This window comes from Magallana gigas, chromosome 4 (genome assembly GCF_963853765.1).
Source record: "Magallana gigas chromosome 4, xbMagGiga1.1, whole genome shotgun sequence".
Taxonomy (NCBI): Eukaryota; Metazoa; Mollusca; class Bivalvia; order Ostreida; family Ostreidae; genus Magallana; species Magallana gigas.
In genome coordinates this window covers 27,006,784-27,026,520 of record NC_088856.1, presented here as the reverse complement: position 1 = coordinate 27,026,520, position 19,737 = coordinate 27,006,784, and the positions used below count along the sequence as shown (strand labels likewise).

The 19,737-nt window shown below is 33.7% G+C and overlaps 1 protein-coding gene across 7 annotated transcripts; it reads left to right on the top strand.

Moving 5' to 3' along the window:
- Positions 1 to 2,799: 2,799 nt before the first annotated feature.
- LOC105344935 (uncharacterized) lies at positions 2,800 to 19,498 on the top strand. 7 transcript variants are annotated; one of them, XM_066081830.1, is made up of 20 exons: positions 3,052 to 3,294; positions 9,896 to 10,046; positions 10,516 to 10,536; positions 10,955 to 11,168; positions 11,863 to 11,942; positions 12,857 to 12,974; positions 13,319 to 13,393; positions 13,589 to 13,751; positions 14,018 to 14,097; positions 14,300 to 14,383; positions 14,708 to 14,769; positions 15,069 to 15,146; positions 15,351 to 15,411; positions 15,508 to 15,900; positions 15,984 to 16,053; positions 16,232 to 16,302; positions 16,416 to 16,463; positions 17,749 to 17,829; positions 18,103 to 18,249; positions 18,758 to 19,498. In XM_066081830.1, the coding sequence occupies exons 1-20, from the start codon at positions 3,273 to 3,275 to the stop codon at positions 18,950 to 18,952; spliced, it is 2,214 nt and encodes a 737-aa protein (XP_065937902.1). In that variant the 5' UTR covers positions 3,052 to 3,272; the 3' UTR covers positions 18,953 to 19,498. The 7 variants fall into 7 exon arrangements, with proteins under 7 accessions (XP_065937903.1, XP_065937902.1, XP_065937900.1 ...); XM_066081828.1 differs by lacking the exon at positions 3,052 to 3,294 and adding an exon at positions 4,714 to 5,509; XM_066081829.1 differs by lacking the exon at positions 3,052 to 3,294 and adding an exon at positions 7,116 to 7,524.
- The last annotated feature ends 239 nt before the right edge of the window (positions 19,499 to 19,737 follow it).

Genomic DNA, 19,737 nt, shown 5'->3' with positions numbered 1-19,737 from the left:
TCGATCGGACTCAAAGTATCACAGGAGACGATTTGGCAGTTTCTTTTAGCTATCGTACTGATGTTCATTAGCAATAATTTAGTGAATTTTACTTTCTTTTTATAATCAATTTAATGATTTAATAGTTAAAAATAAGTTGTAAATAGAAATAACAAAATGCTTTCTTTTCATGATTCATGCAGAATATGAAAGTAGCGATCATTGCAGAAAAAATTGACAGAACCCGCTACCGTAGGTCATGAATTTTGTCTGCAATGTCGCCACCTTCATGATCATATCCCGCATGAATCACCAAAGAAAGCAGTCTATTGTTTATATACATAAAATATGTCTTGGGTCACTCAAAAAGTGTGATAATTGTATGTTGTCGTTCTGCTATCATCAAAAATTTCCAAATAAACAATAGTCAAATAGAATAATCGACTTGTATTAATTGATAAGCGTTTGGACGTAAAAATACGTTTTTGGTGGTATAATGACACAAAACTGAATTTAAAACGAAAGTACTTTGTAGTTTTGTTTAAATATGATTATGTACAAAAATAAAACAACACGTCGGAACTTAATTCTTCATGAATTGATTAGATTATTAAGAGTATAAGGAATACAAACCTTGTGTTAGTTGTTTATATGTTATTCATGGATTTGGACATCCATCAAGTGTGCAGACGTTCTTAAACATGGCTGAGCCTGCTTGTATGGAATGTGGTCACCTGACAGAGGATTGAAAACAAATTAGAGTTATTCTCCGTGTATTGTAATCTTGTATCTAACCCCCCCCCCCCCCCCCCCCAATCTGAATTCAGCTCATTTGACCCCCCCCCCAAAAAAAAATAAATAAAAATTAAAATTTACAACTTTAATAGAAGGCTTGACAGTCTTTCTATATTTGCAGTTATAGTGTTAATTGAGTGTCAAAGAAAGAAAAGCATATCTGTATAATTTTTTATGTGAAAAAAAAGTTAACAGAAAATTTTGGAATTTTTTGATAAATATTAACGAGGTAATAGCCATAATTTGAAAATGAATAACAACGATTTACCTATGCATATTCATAAACGAGTAAAGCTTGCGGTGGATTTGCGCATGGTAAACGGGGTAATACGACAGGTTTTTTTTATGGTTTGAATTCATATAAACAGATTTTTTTCACCGACCTCTTTTGCAATTGACCATTATTTTCATACATTTGACAAAAAATAATTATAAAATAAAACGTAAAAAATATACCTTCTGGGACCCTCGACTCAAAACAGCAAGAAGCCGGCAAACTCAAAGTAAACATTAAATTTAATTCATTTCTAACACGTGTCCGTCGCGCTCAAGGTGGTCTGCAATATAGACTCTCATTTTACAACGTTCTCTGTCAAACTGTTTCTTTCTTTCTTTTCTCCCCGAACGCGTTATTCCACTGCCAACGGACTGACCACGTTCTCGCGTCGACATCTTGTGTACGTACGTTCTAATATATATATATTCTAATATATATATATATATATATATATATATATATATATATATATATATATATATATATATATATATATATTAAAACTGTATGACTGTTAGACCCCACCATAGAGTCTATACCCGGGGGACCCAATATCACAGAACGTATATCAGAGCTGTCCAAAATCATTTCAGCTGGCACAGTGCAAAAGCTGTCCGCTCCAAGACCATGATGTACATAATTCCTAGAAAATATCAAAATGTGAAAGAGACTTCCATCTACCGATAGATACCCATGATTTCATGAATCACTGAGAACTCACTGCATCTATTTAATAAAAAAACCAAAACCACATTATTTTCTTTAAGAAGTCAATAGCATTTGTTTTCTATATCTGAATATTACTTTAAACACAAAAAGTTTGTCTACGGAAATTTATAAATTACTACTACAGATTTTTAACGAATGTATACTGTAAATGTACAATATCGATTACCTACTGTTTACTAGTACCCCCCCCCCCCCCCCCAGTTTGAATATCAATATCAACCTATCATTGTACTTTTGTAGTGAATATCAAAGTGCGAAAAATATATATGTACATGAATCTTTTGAGTTATATTATGTCGTCTGACAAGTTTTTGAACAGACATTTACAACTCATCTTGCTCGTTCTAGAATTTCATAAATAAAAAACTTTTTATAAGATTTTTTTTAAATGCTAAGTTGCATCGCCGTACAGAAACAGTCTTGTACGAAATTTAACAATCATATTTAAGTGAAGATTCTTAATTCGCCCATTGAGCATATTTTACAAAGCATATTTAGCAACTATTATGTTATTCAACGTGATTTAAACTTTGAGCAAACAGACCAAGAATGGGGAGAGACATAGGAAAAACAAAATGCACGTGAAAGTAAATCTACTTTATCCAGGCCTAATCTTATTGCGTGTCTATGTACACAGTCAGATTAAAAATTTTCTTCAGAAATGGTGAGGAAAAGTGAAAGGTGATAGTTTGTTTAAATGAAGTGATTGGAATCATTATAAGTAAACACTAATATTCTACAGATCCAACACGGTCTCGCGGATTTTTCATTTTGTTTGCGGAGATGGGTCGTTTTGTGTAATGTTGGGCTGTGCGGGACAGTATATGTATATATGGGGTATGGTTTGATATTGATGCGGGCAGGTGCCACTGAAATAACCTTATATTTAATGTGATTTAATTAACAACATTGCATAATTACATTTTTGAGGAAGAAAATTAAACATTGCAAATTTCAATGCAAATAAAGTGCTAGGAAAAAATATACATATTCATGAAAAGAAAACTTGATATTTACAAATAAACCGTGATTTTCGCAAGACGTTGAAGAAGATACGTCAATATTGGAAGAAGAAGCGATTCCGTAATTAGGTATTACATCAAGGAATCAAGGTGATGATATGGACAAAGTACACAAGGAGATTCCCAACTAGACAAGTGAGTCTTTAAAAGTTGTTTTTTTAAATATCGAGTAGGAATAAAGTTTCTTTCTTTTCTTTTCCGAAAGAGTGGTTTCTGAAGTGGACCTATCTTTGAATAACTTTTGCATGCTCGATGGCTCGCGGCAAAAATCGCTTAATTGATAATTTTTATTGTTCCACAGAGGAGGGAGAATTATTTATTCATGAATAAAAGACTGAAGGGTGATTACTCTCTGAGCGGCATAATCCGTGTTAAAAATCATATTTTATTCAACTTCTTTTTTTTCTTCTTCCCTTGATTGGTACATGTTAAATCCAGGAAACGGATAAGTGTGAAATAATCTGATAGGAATGGAATTTATTGATAGAAAAGGTAAGAAGATCACAAAATTAAAGCACAATGATGAACTGAATTTGTTTTGACAGAAACATTTACAATTAGCTCCAAATATGTTTGGTTGCCTGGTAATTTGGGAGGGGGGGGGGGGGGTATTTCTGTCCATTTTCATTTCATGTACAGTAGGATGAAATGCACCATTATGGATGAATGAGAATTTACCGCTTTTTGTAAAATATTTGCAAGCATTGAATTTTGAACATCTTTCAGAAACAATGTGCATTGCGCCAGTTTTTTTTTTTCTCAAAGTTATAGTACATGCAGGTGGTGTCCGTGGGTGAAAATATAATTGGGCATGACAAGAATCTTGCACTCCGGCCCCCCACCCCTCCCCCACCCTTCCCCATACCTAAACCCTCCCCAGGCACTAATACTTTTTTTCATGAACTGCCTATAACGCTCTGTGTTGGCTCTCCGCCCCCTGGCTTAATAATTAAACTGTTCACCCTATATAATGTAATTAGCAAAGCTTTCTTTATCAGTTTATAGTAGAGCGTATAATACATGTACCCTGGAGACCGGGAACACTCACGGGTCCTTTTGTCAGACCGAGCGGTCAGACATCCTTTCTCTTAATATAATTGGGTCGGGGGGGGGGGAGGGGGTTGTCCAGATTGAAAAAGTTGGTTTCGGTCCCCAAGAATTTAGATTATTTTACTAGTGGTCAGAGTATCAACTTTCCACTTACATATTCCTTTTGAAATAGTGAAATTGAGAGCAAAAGTGAGCGTGACTACGTTTTATGGCCCCGGAGCCAGGCCTAACTATGATTAATCATGATGCGTTTTCCTTCTCTTGTAAACCTTTCTTCAGTACCGTACATTAAATTTTCATACCTTTGAATAAAATTAAGGCCAGTTATCGTGAGACCAAAAGTATCATTTAATATGATAGGGACGGAATCATAAGTGCTCTAGATCTATATGCATGAACAGTGTAACTAACAATTTGTATAAGGAATTGCCTACTTTTGTAACAGTAATATATAGTTACACGTTCATGTAGAACGTAGCATATGAATAGAATTTATCTACAATGCTAACTAGCTATAATATTCATGCTGGAAATTTTTTTGCACATAGCGTTATAAGCTATACAAAAGTTCTTGTGTAGTCCGTTGACATATTTGTCCTTGATTGGATATATATCTGTCACTCATAAGAAAATATTAAAAAATTCGAAAACATAATTAAGATTTAAATGAAGTATCAAAGGAGATTTCAATTCAATCTAGTAATTATTTTGATAGTGATCTTTAAAAATTCAAAAGGGATATGCCCCGAGAGATTATACTCGCGAAATAATATTATCAAGATTAAGAATAGATAAAAATAATCCATTGTTCCAAAAGACAGTAGAGCAGAGTGAAAGAAAAAAAATAGAAAAATGTGTTTGATTGGAATCGCTTGGGCAAAACAAAACCAATTTCTCTTTGGGTCGTTGATTCTGTTGTTTCATGCGAACACTCGTTGAAAAGTCTTGTAGCGGGTTTTACCTTGTGTATCGGAGAAATTACCTAACAACAACACGTACAGCGATAGCAGAATATGTACCTGTCTATATAGAAACACTGCTGTTAAATAGAGATTTATTTCAAAGAAACTTCGTGCCGTCTCACAAAATATACCGCAATATTGGACAGGTGTCTTTGTGTGGAGAAAAAAAATACAGCGGCATTTGACATTAAGAATAGATATCAATAATATTTGTGCTGGAATTCTTATATTAACGATATTCTCTTGAGATGATTTTGGGATTTATTGAAAGAACAGATATTCGTTTAATTTGAAAATGTCTTCTTTGAGTGAAAAGAAAGTTCCTTATTTTGTCCGTCAACCAACGGAGCTAAATGTAGCAAAACGTCAAGACAGCAGACTGCCATCCGTCCAATCAAAACGTTCGAAAAAAGAGGAGCGGTCCATCAGCGCTAAATCAAACTCCGCCGCGGCGTCCAGCGACAAAAGATTTCGGCCATCCTCGGACGGTTTTCAATGGAGGAGAAGTTCCTCCCTCACTAACTGGTCTCTCCCTGTCCCTCGGCCCGATACACACAGCGGGCACCGACTGACCGTCAAAAACTTGATTTTTCACAGAAAAAGTACGGGAAGTGACAGAAGAGTGCACTTCAAACATGATCTGTACTCAAATTCGAGAACCCCTAGCCCGTGTAGCACACTGGAGGATTTCGAAGGTAAATTCTCAATTTAACTGATCTTTTGAAAAAAAAAATTAATTATGATCGAGAATAACAAGAAATCACACATTTAAAATGGTCTGTTTTTATTACGATATATTAAAATATAAAAAAGAAAAAAAAGAAAAACTCGACAATTCACAAATCGTCTCAAGATTTCAAAAATTGAGAACCCATTCTAAAGGGCACTTTCACATCGACGAGGAATATTGATTGATCGAGGCCAACAAGAAAATAGGAAAATTCAAACGTTTCCTTATGTACATTTAGATTAATGGCAAATCTGTTCTTTTCATAAAAACTTGAGTGAAATTGTCATTCGTTACAAAGCTTTTAATCCTGGCCAAGACCAGACATTGATTTTTGATATTGGTATCGGGGGGTAAAAGGGCTAAAGTGGCTGATCCCCTCCCATCTATAGTAGCCCTGACACCCGGGTTATATCAGACGAGGATTAGGTTCTGTTATGGATTTAAATGACAAAAAGTTCCCCCAAATGGAAAAGTTCCTGATATTGAGTGCGAAAGCACGAAATTCAATACTGAATAGGCAGTGGATGACAAAACTGCATGGAAACTGATTTCTGATTTATGCGTAGTTTCGTGAACAATCTGATAAAGGTGGAATAACACACCTAGAAAAATCACTCATATTTACAGTAATTTTTTTTATTATATGATAAATAAACTATACGTATGTCAAATAAGCGAACAATTTGCAGTTTGGGGATAAAAATGATTATCTAAAAAAAAGAATTAATTCAGTAAGAAACAACAAAAAGCCCCTGCGGAATTCGAACTCGGGATGTACGGATCAAAAGACTAAGTCCTTATCCACTCGGCTATGGAGTAAGTTACATGTTGCCATCAAAAAATTCTTTTATTGAAACGATATACCATTTTGTAACGATGTGTTATTCCACCTTAAATATTTGAAGTGTCGTTTATAAAGGCAAACATTTGCAATTGAATAAGTCTCAAAAATCAAGATCCTATGCGCTCTCTCTCTCTCTCTCTCTCTCTCTCTCTCTCTCTCTCTCTCTCTCTCTCTCTCTCTCTCTGCGTTATTTGAATATTTCAGCTGTTGTCCCTTTTTTAACCTAGCTGAATCAAATTCACTGGAACAAAAGTGATCCCATTAAACGTCTTAATTTTTCTCTTCAACAATGAAATGAAAGTTGTGATTTTGTAAGAAACTAAATTCTACTCGTGACATGTCATTCCGATCGTAACGATTAAATCACTCTAATGAGACGCGTGTCAAGTCTTTAAACTCAACAAATGTAAAACAAAAAAAAAATAATAAAAAAAATAAAACACGAAATAAATACACATCCTCTCCCGCTAATTTTAAGGTCTATCAATCTTGATTAATCTTTTTTTACGTTTTTCTATGTCACCCCTCTCCCCCCTCCCCCCTAAAAATAAACTAAGCGACTCGTGTCACTTGAAGACGTTTTAAATCTGATATGTTATAGAAAGGAGGCCATTTATTTTTGCTCTAATTACCGTATATTTGTATAAAGTGGGTTTTAAATTTGCGCCTAATCAATACAAACTTGTTTTTAAAGTATATAGAGAGAAAGAGAAATAGAGAGAGCATGAAAAAAAATCTCAAGAGAGAAAGCAAAAGGCAACCTGGACTAAGAACTTAGTGTTTATAAATCCAGTTACGTTTTCTTTGGACAAAACTTTTAAACTTTTTGTCAATATTGATTGTATTTCGACGTCTTTTTGAATGTACTTCGTTGATTTTTTTCTTCATATTTTCATAATTAACCAAAAGAGCAATTGATATTCGTGAAAGGATTTTAAAAAAATCTATTAGGGCCAAGTTAATTTCAAATTTTGTTTAGGTCTAGAAAAAATAATGTTGGCTAAAGCATTACTACATGTACATTTACTACGAATGATAGTTTGAAGGAATAAGTGACACGTAGCTATATGGGAACCCATGAGAGATGATTGACAGATGGAAAAAATGGATAATCATACATGCACCTCTCAGGCATAGTATGCATTTAATTGTTTTTAGCAATTCTTCTTTTGGTGGTGCGTTGTAGGAGGAGGGAGGGGGGGGGGGTTAGATATTGTAGAGCTACATGTATTTGTATGACGAGATTTATGTAAGATTATGTGGGTAAATTATTCCAAAAATTTAGATTAAAATTAAATGTGTTGAAAATTAATGCATGTGCAGGTTAGTGAATAATTTCACCTGTAGCATGTTATGATATTCTAGAATTATTCGTAAGTAATTACATGTATGTAGAGATAGCAATGGAATAGTTAGATTTTTAATAATTTATGCTTCATGATATGTCCACTTTCAACAAGCTTTACAGGTGTTATTTATAGATTCCTTTATATAAATTATATAAATTATTCAATTATTTTTCGTTTGCATATTCACATGAATCCAGTATAACATTTAAATTGCCTGTACATTTACTAATTGTTTAATCTATCGATCTAAGAAATTAAAATATCTTACACTATATAGACAAAAAGAGCAAAACGTTCCATCGCTCATTTTCTATTGCTTACTAACAAGTCTAATGCTCATCCCCCCCCCCCCCCAAAAAAAATAATTTTCCATATGAATATTTGTATACGAAATGTTACAGAAAAATAGAAAAATGATATAGCTTTAAACGCAAGCAACAACCCTCGTATAGTTAATTAAATATCTGCGATCGAATAAAAAGATGTTCATGCCACAATAAACGTGTAAACTGTGATTCCGTCGGAAATGCCGATCACTGTTGACAGTATACTTGATATAAATCGTTTGAGTCAATATTTGAAATGACACAAACTTAAGACAGGCATCGAGGGGCACTCGAGATTAAGAATTTGCCGTTCTAGGGCTATAGCGACGGGAGATTTTGTTTTTAAAATGAACCAACGACTACACCGCGTCAAGATCGGTGAAGTTTAAATACATACACTTTGATGAGAGAGAGAGAAAAAGAGAGAGAGAGAGAGAGCATTTTCTTATGTGAGATTTTATCAATAGAAAAAATGCCGTGTCAGTTGCCCATTTTATAAAAATCATACATTCCTCATACAAATCTCATCCATTGTGATGGTTTAAAACATTAATGAGAAGATAGCGCACAAAGAGCCATAAAAACAGTTATAATTGCTTATAATATAGCCATTAAGAAGATTATTTGTCAGTTTTAATCACATTATAATCAGTTCGTCTTTTACGACCCGCAATTACCCCAGTGATATTACAGAAGATGAAGTCTACGTGGGGCAAATGTACATTTATTTATATTCTTAAAACGATAAGGCATTAAATGGATTTTTAATGGAGTCAGTGCTCGTAAGCTGTAACATCTTTTAATATGTATAAAATGTAAAATTATTTCTTTTACGGATTATTAAATTTTACAGAATCCGGCCCATGACAGCCTTGCACGAAAGGGGCTTTCTTTTCTTTTCTTTTTTTGGTTTTCATACTTTTAAAGTACGCGACTTTTGATGACATTTTTTGTTGTTGTTGCAATTTTTTGTTTGGTTACATTAATCTCCATCCGGGGTCGACGCCATCTTAACGGTTTATGGGTTTACGTATATTTATAAAGCGAGTCTTAGAGACAATAAATCACACAACAAGTGATGCTGTCATTAAGTAAATACTGTGAGTGGCTAGAACACTCCACACCATTGTAATCTAATTATACACTTGAGTGTTGGAAGGATACGTTTTTGATCAAGACATCGTCGTGAATTCGAAAATTGTGACATATATTGTAAACTTTAAACATATGGCGTGTAGACTTCCCGTCTAAATGTTCTTGTTTAACAAACCCAGGTGATAAAAATTGTTTTCCGAAAAATATAAATTTTTGAACAGTGCTACGAAACGCGATTGGTTGATCAATTTTTGAGATGAACGTCGACGCAAACCTCCGCCGAAACAAAGTCTCGTTCGGTTTAGAACACAACGAGACCCGAACTCTTCCAAGGATTCAACAAGATCGATTTGGTGCTAAACATGGAGGGAAGCAGCACTCGAATAGAAGACACAGCGAATTCATGTCCGAAGCAAGCCTTCTATCCCAAAAAATATCCGACGGAAGGCGACGTAGCGAAGTGTACCATACAAAACGCAGACCCAGCGATGTTCTCAAAGATCACCCAAAAAACCACGTGACATCGAGCAACCAAAACTCATGCATCGAACAACAAAACCAAATGAAACGAATGCTGAAAAACCGGCGATGTAGCGACGAAAAAATATATTTATTAGACGTCGTTTCGTGTGGCAAGAGTCTACGCACTAAATCCATAATGGCGGTAGTCTCACTCCAAAAACACGGGCATGTCACGGCTGTATTCTATAATAAGTATGGTATAATGTCTCCTTCAGTCCACCGGCCCAGATTCCAAGCCATTTCCGGTCCCAAGAGGTTCTCCGAGGGCGATGTTCTGGAGGCCCGTCATCAGCAGTCGTTAGACGCGGCGGACAAGAAGAGTCATCTCAACAAGTTCAGGAATGTAACCAAAGCAACCATTTTCAGGTAAGGATTTTATTTCAGTATTCAATACTGCATATTTTTTTTAAAATAATGCAATGATGCAGATGTAAATATATAATGCATGGTATAACTTTTTAAAAAAATTAACGTCCCGCCGAGAACTTAGAACTTAGCCTAGTTTGTACGTCAATAATGCAACTGCAGCAATTGGAACAATTGGTTTTAATCACTTTAAGATAATATGTAGCTTTGCCATAATACAATGTACCATTACGCTCTTCGACAAAAGGGCCATGCACTGAGTTCTAGAACTCAAACCAGCAACGTTAACGTTTAACATTCTTTTCCGACACTCGCGAATTTATATCTTACGGTCCCCTTTACACGTTAAGCACTTTTAACTCATGCCTTATTAATAATGATGCAGTATCTCACTCATCAAGTATAACATGTATATGAATATCATATTTGTTTATTCTCTAACTTCAATTGGCGTTATTTTATTCCACAGAGACACTGCTCAATCACTTAGGTAATCCACGCACTGTTGAACGCTTACATGTAGATATTATTCTATAGTACAAGATTTAGAATGTAGATGCGCTTGCAACATGCATAGTTCAAATGGTTCGTAGGCCATTGTGTTCATGGATTTTGCGTGTCAGTAGCGTTTTGTTGTAGGCTAATGTCTTGACGTTGTTTGTTATTACATTAATTGTACTAAAATTTTATAGGATAATTGATGTACAATATTGTAATTTGAATGCTTTAGTATAGGATGTTATCGGAATATGTGCGTTTTATTTTGACTCATACGGCTTTAAAGAGATGTATTCGCATGAAATAAATTTATAATTTGATTTCAATGTTTCAGCAGTTTTATTGTCCATTATATCCTGGTATGCATGAATAATAAATTGCATAATGCATATTCTTATTATGAATTCTAGTAATAGATTAAAAGGAAGAAGAATTTCCGAAATTGATGAACAGCTGACCATGGACGTGAGAGGTGAAGGTCGTCGGGGCACGGTCCACGGCAGTCAGCTGTATGTGGTCAGTGACGGGGGAAGGCTGTCCCGGCGGATAGACGAACCAATCTCAAAGCAACGACTCAGTACCCTACTGTCAGCCACACTGAAAGCAAAGGAAGAGGAGAAAAAGGTAACCATTCACACCATACCCCTCCCCCTGCCCTCCCCCTCCCCATTGTCCTCCTTTCCCCGATATAATAAATCTCAAATACTTTTCATATTTGAATTATACAGAATTTTTTTTATACATGGTTATAACCTTAACACTTACTAACCATATGCACTGAGATGAAGAGAATAATTCCCCCAAACCTCTTTATTGATAATTTCAGATTTTCGCCCCCCCCCCCCTCCTCCTCCTTCCCAACACTATACACGTTATGGTAAAATGTATTTTTACAAAATGTATATATATACAAATCATACAGGATTAGTTTCATACCCGTTAATATCAAGATTCCTATTCTAGATAGTCGTATATATTGGTAGAAAATGAAATGAAATCTTTCTATGGTATTTCTCCAGAATCTCTTTAGAAATAAAACCCTACACATTTCATGATCGCATGTTTTTACACTAATTTCTATGCTATTTTTTGGTAACGAAAAATTGCATTCATAAGCATTCATGTCAATTATGAGCGCACGCTATTTTATTTTTTTTGGGGGGGGGGGGTAATCTAAATTCTTAAAGAAATGGGTGTAGTAAACATTTTATTTATTTAATCAATTAATCATTTATTATTCAACTAAGAAATCAGCGTGTTTGAAAATGACATTGTATATCAATTACCTATATATTTTATATATTTAATTTTGCTTCAGAATATGTTAAGGAGGCTACAGACTGTCAGCAGAGTTGTCGGCCGTGTTTGTGCGCTGCAGAAGATCGTAATGCAGCGGAAGTAAGTGCTTTTCTCTTACTGCGCTAAAGCTAGATCATACAAACATTTATTATTATTTTAAGTCGTAAGTCCCGACTGATTTTTATAATAAGTAATTTTGTTCAGTATTATTCATTTCATAATTCTTACAATAATTATGTTTCATATAATAAAACATAATAAAAACATAATAAAACAATAATCATAATATTTGAAAATTCTTACAATACTTATGAAATTACATGTATATGTTTTGCTACTTAGTGCAAGATTCTATGGTGGCATAGATCTGCCACCACTTGTCAGATAATTATGTTAAATTCTCATATGATAATGTCGACTTGTCAGATATTTATGTCAACTTGTCAGATCTTTATGTTGACTTGTCAGAAAATAACCATAGTGACTAGAAACTCAATATTTTGTTGTCAAAGTGTGTTAGTGCCACTAACTGCCATTTACTTGTCATCATAATATCATATAAGTCGACATAAATATCTGACAAGTTTACATAATTATCTGACAGAAAAGATAATATGGCCACTAGTTTAAAGAAAATTATCATTCATATTGTAAGTCGACTTGTCAGATAATGATGTTGACTTGTCAGATGTTATGTCGTCTTGTCAAAAAATTATGTCGACAAGTCAAATAATTATATCGACTTAAAAGATGATTATGTCGACTTGTCAGATCCTTATGTCGACTTGTCAGAAAATATTATTTCAAATGGATGGCACAAATTGGGCGTGGAAAGGTTAAAGTGTTGAATTCTTAAACACGTGTATAAGTGACAAGTCGACTTAAAGAACTGACAAGTAAACATAATTATCTGACAAGTGGTGGCAGATCTATGCCACCATAAGATTCAATACCAAACATCGTACACATATTCAAAGCGTTTCAGTTATTGTGACGTTGATGGCTATTTTTAGTGCCAATGACACTGTGTATCAGTCCCAGCTGAAGGATATCGGGAGTTCCCCCGTGAACGAGAAGAATACGTACGGAGCCAACAGGATAGACGTATCCTACTTCAAGGCCAACCGACAGGTAAACACTCTAAATACGCCAGGTGCGCGAAATAATTATCAGGGGTTTTATTGTAAATAAATGAAACTGTATTCTATACATTGTATGCTCACATACAAGATTTGCTAAAAATCACATTATTCCTTCAAAAATGTGAACCCATTTAGATTTAGTTCTTGCATGATGTTCGCTGCTATGGTATACGAAAAATGCCACAAGTTAACCAAATCAACTTATTGAATTAATATATTCAACTGATATAATTATGTTCTCTATTTTTTATTGAAATTTATTGATTGTTGCAATATCTATTCTGCTGAATCAGTTTGAGCTGTAATGGGGAAGTTTTTGTTTTCTTTTACAAGATGAGGATGTCACAAAGAGGTCTACAAATTTTATCCAAACCGTCAGACCAGAGGACGACCGATGACATCCGATATGTAAGTCCGTGTTTTAAAATTTTAATATTCAATCAATGCCAAATTAATAAAACAATACATATTTTAGGAACTGTTCTTTTTTTTCATTTTTATTTCTCATATCGTGGAAAAGAGAATAATTTATTTCAATTCCTCACGTTCAAGCTTACCATTCTAGTATTAAAGTGTTTATTTATATATTTTTCAAATTAATAGGCAACCAACGCCCTCCGGAATGTGAAGTACATCGCCGAGTTTCCTCTAAGAATCCAGGAATCCTTGGCTCGGGTAGGCTACGTTGAGTGTTACGAGCCCAAGCGCTTCATAGTGAAAGAGGGCGGGGCGCCGGAAAACGCCTACATCGTTCTGTATGGCTCCAGTAAGTACTATAGTGGATAATAATAATGCTTCAAGTAATCTCTTAAACATGAAAGATAACTCGAACTTGAATATTTTTGCACTTCAAGTTATATTGCAGTTGTGTAAAATTAGAGTATAATTTGTACATTGATGATTATTTCAATATTCTTTTTTTGGATACAACATGTATAAAAGAGGTAAGTTGGACCTTAAAAATAATACAGCTTTTATTTTATTTACCGAGCTTGAAGAGGAAATCTATTTGATAATTCTTTTTTATTTCAGTTGTTACCGCCATTTTGGATGACCACAAGTTATCAGCTACATCTATAGATGTGCTTATTAAACGAGGACAGCCATTTGGGGTAAAAAGGAATCAAAATATTTGTTGAATTTTCTAGAAATGTGATTATTTAGTTAATAGTTTATTAAAAAGTCTTAAAATAGTCAAGAAACCACGTATTTATTTTAACAATATGTGAAATGTATGATCTGTATCACAACGAGAAATCATTCAAAATCATTTTCAATCCCTCTTCATTAGTTCATATTGAATTATTTATACAGGAAATAGGAGTATTCAAAAATCAAAGAAGAGGCGGATCAAACATTACGAATGAATACACAGAAGTTCTGAGAATTCCTGCAGAGGTATATAACCCTTTATCGAGAACAGAATCATTTTTGTTTCATAGATAGTTTGTCATTACTTACGTTCCGATTAGGTTGTACGAGTATATTACGGAAACTGAGCAAATAATCACAATGCTAAATATAGTGATAGTTACTGAAATGATAATACGATTCAAATATAATATCTTTTAATAGCTAGACACATATCATATTAAACTGTATCAGATAATTACGTCTGACTCAGAAAAAAACGACGAAAAATTAACTTTAAAGTACCTACAAATGTATTATATAAGCATGAATTGTCGAACATTAAGTGAGCAATAGAGGACTTTTTTGAAGGAATACAAGAAGATATTCATGGGCGGCGTACAAACTAACCCAGTAAACGATCCATTCCTTATGTAAGCTATACACCATACCAATGTTCTCTCTCTCTCTCTCTCTCTCTCTCTCTCTCTCTCTCTCTCTCTCTCTGAGATTAACTAATCAGTTATTTATTTACTTCATTTTTATTCATCTTACAAAAATATTAGATATTTCCCTGCAGTTTTATGTACATGTCAATTTTGTTGTGCAATCCATAAAAAAGAAGTTTTATTATCGGCAAGTGTTTGTGGTAAACAAAAATGGCTGCTGTCATTTGTCCACAAATGTTGTTTTTTTATTGAATGTGTAGTATATTATGCAAATTACTTTAAAGGAAATTTGGGTTTCTACGACACTGGCCATTAAAATGTTTGAAAGAGGAACCTGGAAAATACTTTGTTACATATTTTCAGTAAGTATAACTTATATGGATATTTGTAAATTTTAGATTACTAAATAAATATTGATAATTGTATTGATGTATATTATACAAATTCTCTTTATCTTGGAATATACTGATCAACTATGGGGTCTAAACTTTTTAAAATAGTCTCTTCATTTAAAGATAGAAATGTTTTCTTACATTTGAAAGCATGAATCTTAATTTTTTTTTCAGACGAAATGTGATTTTAACGAGAAATAGTAATAAATCGGACTGGATTTACTTAGTTAAAGAGGTAAGAACCTTTTTTCTAAGTGCAAAGCTGTTTATTTTTTTTTTTAAATTAATAAAATAGAATTTTGAGTTTTCATGCTATCAAAATTTCTTCCAGGGATCTCTTAGGGTTCTAAAAAGACTCGAAAAGGTGAAACCCATTGTCAGCAAACGTTCCGGGGAATACACAATGACAGCGCATCCTAGTGGGTATTTTTCGTTTCTTAGTCGAACCGAGGATTTCGACCGTTACGTCAGTTACCATGACATCCGTCTTCCGTCACCCCTTCACATGGAAACAGACTACGGTGACGAATACGGTGACCCCAATTATACTCCGGGAACCCCGCGGCACAAAAAGTCGCAGTCGTTAGTGAAACGCTTGGACAGTGTTCTCCGACCACACACGACCGGAAGGATGATCATCACGCCCGGAAGTGAACGATTGACGTCTGCTGACCAATCACCAAGGTCGACAGTTAGTGATAGTCCCGCCTCAAAAAGTCCTAAGGTAGACTAACCGAGTTAAACAGATGGCTCATAAGCATTTCTGTGCTTGAAATGATTCAATCATTTAAAATGATTTTTTTTCAGACTCAAGCTTCTGAATCAAGCAGAGAAAAAACAGATTCTCCCGTTTTATCAAGTATAACAGAAGGAGAATGTAAGTTTTATGATTTTTTAGGGTTTTTGTTTTGTTTTATGGATTTTGTTTGTTTGTTTGTTTGTTGTTTTTTTTTGTTAATGGCTACTTTTTTTATCCTTTACATTCTTTCCCTTTACATGTTTAATTTTATTAAGAGATTAAATGTTATGGTTATATTCATTTTGTGCATCGACAGTAGCCACAGACGGTAAGAAGCGGATAGGATTAAAGACAATCTTCACAGATCTTGATGTTGGTGCCAAAACGGTAATCAGAGCAGCATATACTTTTAATTATCTCTCTTCTTTTATTCACTAGTAAATGCAGTGAAATATCATTTCATTGTTTGAAAATATCTGTATGTCGTTTCTGTGAATTAGACAGAAGATCTGAGACCTCGTCAAGTGAGAATTAGTCCTATGATGGAAGTAAATATATGTCTTTTTTTTGTGTGTTTGGAAAGTTGAGTGCGTTGGTGCTTTTTAACATAAAGCTTGTGCTTACATGTATAACAATCAAGCCATATAAAAAATTAATGGTCTTGGTGTTTGAAGTGCAATTTTAATGCTGTCAGTGGTATCTGAAAAAAGGGTTTAAATCTGTATAATTTTAAATGTATTTTAGTTATCATATAAAATAAAACATAATGTTAAAAATCCAACTTACAAATTAAATAAGATTGTTTTAGCATTTAAGGATTGTCATTCACTTTCAACAAAAACCTTATTTAAATAATCACTTTAATTTCTAAAAATTAATCTCTTGCAATATCAAGTGTGAGTATTTCAAGTAAATGAATTTATTTGAATATTAAGAAAAATAAACCTTTAGATATGAAAGACTTTTATAATGAGAGCCTAACATGCTTATTTCTGACTCAGAAGCGAGAATGCTTGATAATCTTGTGTCTTGAAATGGTGAATTTAATGTATATTGCAATGGTTATTAAAGGGACTTGGACACGATTTGAGCTCAAAATTTTCAAAATTTATTTTTTCAATTTTTATGTCTAGAATTGTTAATATGGATGTTTTCAATGCTTTGACAAAATTTAAAAGTCATGTACATGTATCGAGTTACAAGCGAGTTACAGAGGACAGAATTCTTTGTTTTGTAAACAAAGCCCGAGTCCCGTTAATGTTCACATATTCGTTGTATTGGTATAAGTTTCAATCTAATATTGCTGTTTGTTGTAATGAAATTATTTATGAACCCACTGATTCAGTCTATCTTGTTTCCACAAGTTATTTGATAGAGAAGTGGCAATTTCTTTACTTTACAGTATTTGTAAACAAACTTATAAGACTCAAGCTTTGTTTACATAACAACAACTTCTTTCCTCTGTATCTTGCTCGTAACATGACTTCTAACATTCAAATTTTGGTGAGTCATTCAAAATACAAAAGTAAACTATTTTATACATAGAAATCAAAAATAAAATTTTCCTTTGAAATCGTGTCCAGGTCCCTTTAATATTAGTTTTATTGCATATCATTTTGTGCAATTTAAACCACTAATAGTGTTATAAAGTGCATTGCTTATAATAATTTTCATCCACAGTATATCTAAATACTTTATAAAAAAGTGTAAGTACTGTGGTGCCTTGCATATAAATCTTACGAATGACAAAACATCATTGTATGAACATTATGCAACTTTCTTTTGTTGGGACTTTTTCAAAAGTATGATCTTCATATATTTTGTTATGTAAAGGAAAACGATGTGCCATTACCAGAGACGGACAAAGAAACGGAGTGGGTCCATGTTCAAACCTTGACAAAGGACCAAACGTTTGTAAGTTTATGTCCTTATATCTTTGTCATAGTATCGTTTTCGTCTTAATTTGTATCATACAATTAGTACATGTATTGTTTTCACTATATTAATTTTGTTTAAAAAACGCACCGTTAAAGTGTTCATTGCTTTGTAATTAGAAAGAAATCTACCAAAATATTTAACAATATACCCAAATACAAATATTTCTTTGATCATAATGTTGTCTGGTTTTTGTTAAAGATTAAGACAATACAATATATTTGTATGATGAAATTTACATCGTTTGTACAGGGTCTACAATATGTGATGTTTGAAAAGGAAAACAAACCACAACCAAGTTTTGTTGTCATTAGCAACGGAGCAGAGGTGGTTCAAATCAGTCGCTCCTTGTTTATTTCGAAACTTGATTTTAATGCCAGAGAGAGGCTTCGAAGCGAGGTATGACTTTATAAATGTTTATTGGTTGTGACCAGTTAAATCTACTTTCAATATTACGTGCAAGATATATAATAATATAATTCAATGATAATCCCATGTATGATAAGTATGTTTTTTTTATAATAAACTTTACTTGAGGTGTTTAAAGTGTCAATTATAACATCTTTCAAACTGCTTTTGTCATGCAAAAAGTCGTAAAAGGATGACAACAGCAACAACAAATGAATGCTATGTAAGATGGTCCTGTAATTTTACAAAAATAAATTACAAATCACCAGAAAAAAGCACCTGCAGCATTCAGGGTAAGGATCTGCGGATAAGTAATCCATTTTTAGAAGGAAAAAAAATTGTACGTTCGCTAGAATATGTTGCCTTTTGCCCCGCAAGGTATGCGCGGAAAATGTACGTGAAATTAATTCATCATGCATTTATTACATAGTTGATATTTTCATGAATTTTCTGAATGATGTTGAACCCTAATATAATTTGTTTGTTTTTGTCTTGGCAGGTGTCGCCATATCCGACAGACGATGAACTACAGAGCAATCTTACCACACGGGTTAACTGGGAGGCTTATAAGGACATTGTGTTACACCAGATCATCTGTGACAAAAACAAACGCAGGCCATCGTCTCAGCTCAAATTTAGACCAATAAAATTCAATCTTTCAAAACATACCTTGGCAAAGTCTGTGTACTCATAGTGAAATTGAAAAAAACCCAGTTTTTCCCCCTTGGCCGCCATCTTTAGGTAAAACGATTCTTTAAATTTCTTAATCCTTTCGTAGTTCCAGGGATACAGAACTGTTTCATATGACATTAAAATCCGCTCCTAAATGTGTTTGGGTTGCTCCAGAATGGGCGCTATATTCATATCACGAAGGATAAAAAAATTGAAACAAAAAAGAAATTTCACCACAGAATGCTTGAATTGTTAGAAGCATATACATTTACAAGAGGTTGCTGGATTTTTCCTATATGAACTTTGAATAGGAACACCTCAATTCATTTCTATTTGCAAAGTATTGACTGCTCTTTTAAGAGAGCAACCATGCTGTGCTGGAGAATCGAAAATACTTGACATCATTATACATGAAAATTTATCCGCATTATAGTTTTGTTGTTAATATTAATATCACGATTCCCTGTCAGATCTTCATTAATTTAACCAGCCATACAATTTCCCGTTGATTGCGCGGCTTTGTGCCACATTTAGAGACGAAATAAACTGAAACATTTTACAGATTTGATTTGCTTTTGTGGTGTTTTTCTCATTAATACATGTATCTTAAGATGTTCGTGAAAAGCTGTGAATTTTAAAATTTAAGCAATGAATATACTAAAGGAAGACTCAACAAAATGTCCAAAAATAGTAACTGCACTTTACAAAATCGTATTGCGGAAGTGTTTTGTTCGCTTCAATAACAGTTAACATGAATTGACAGACCTGCATTGCATCATCCAGAATGTCATTAAATATACGTGCATT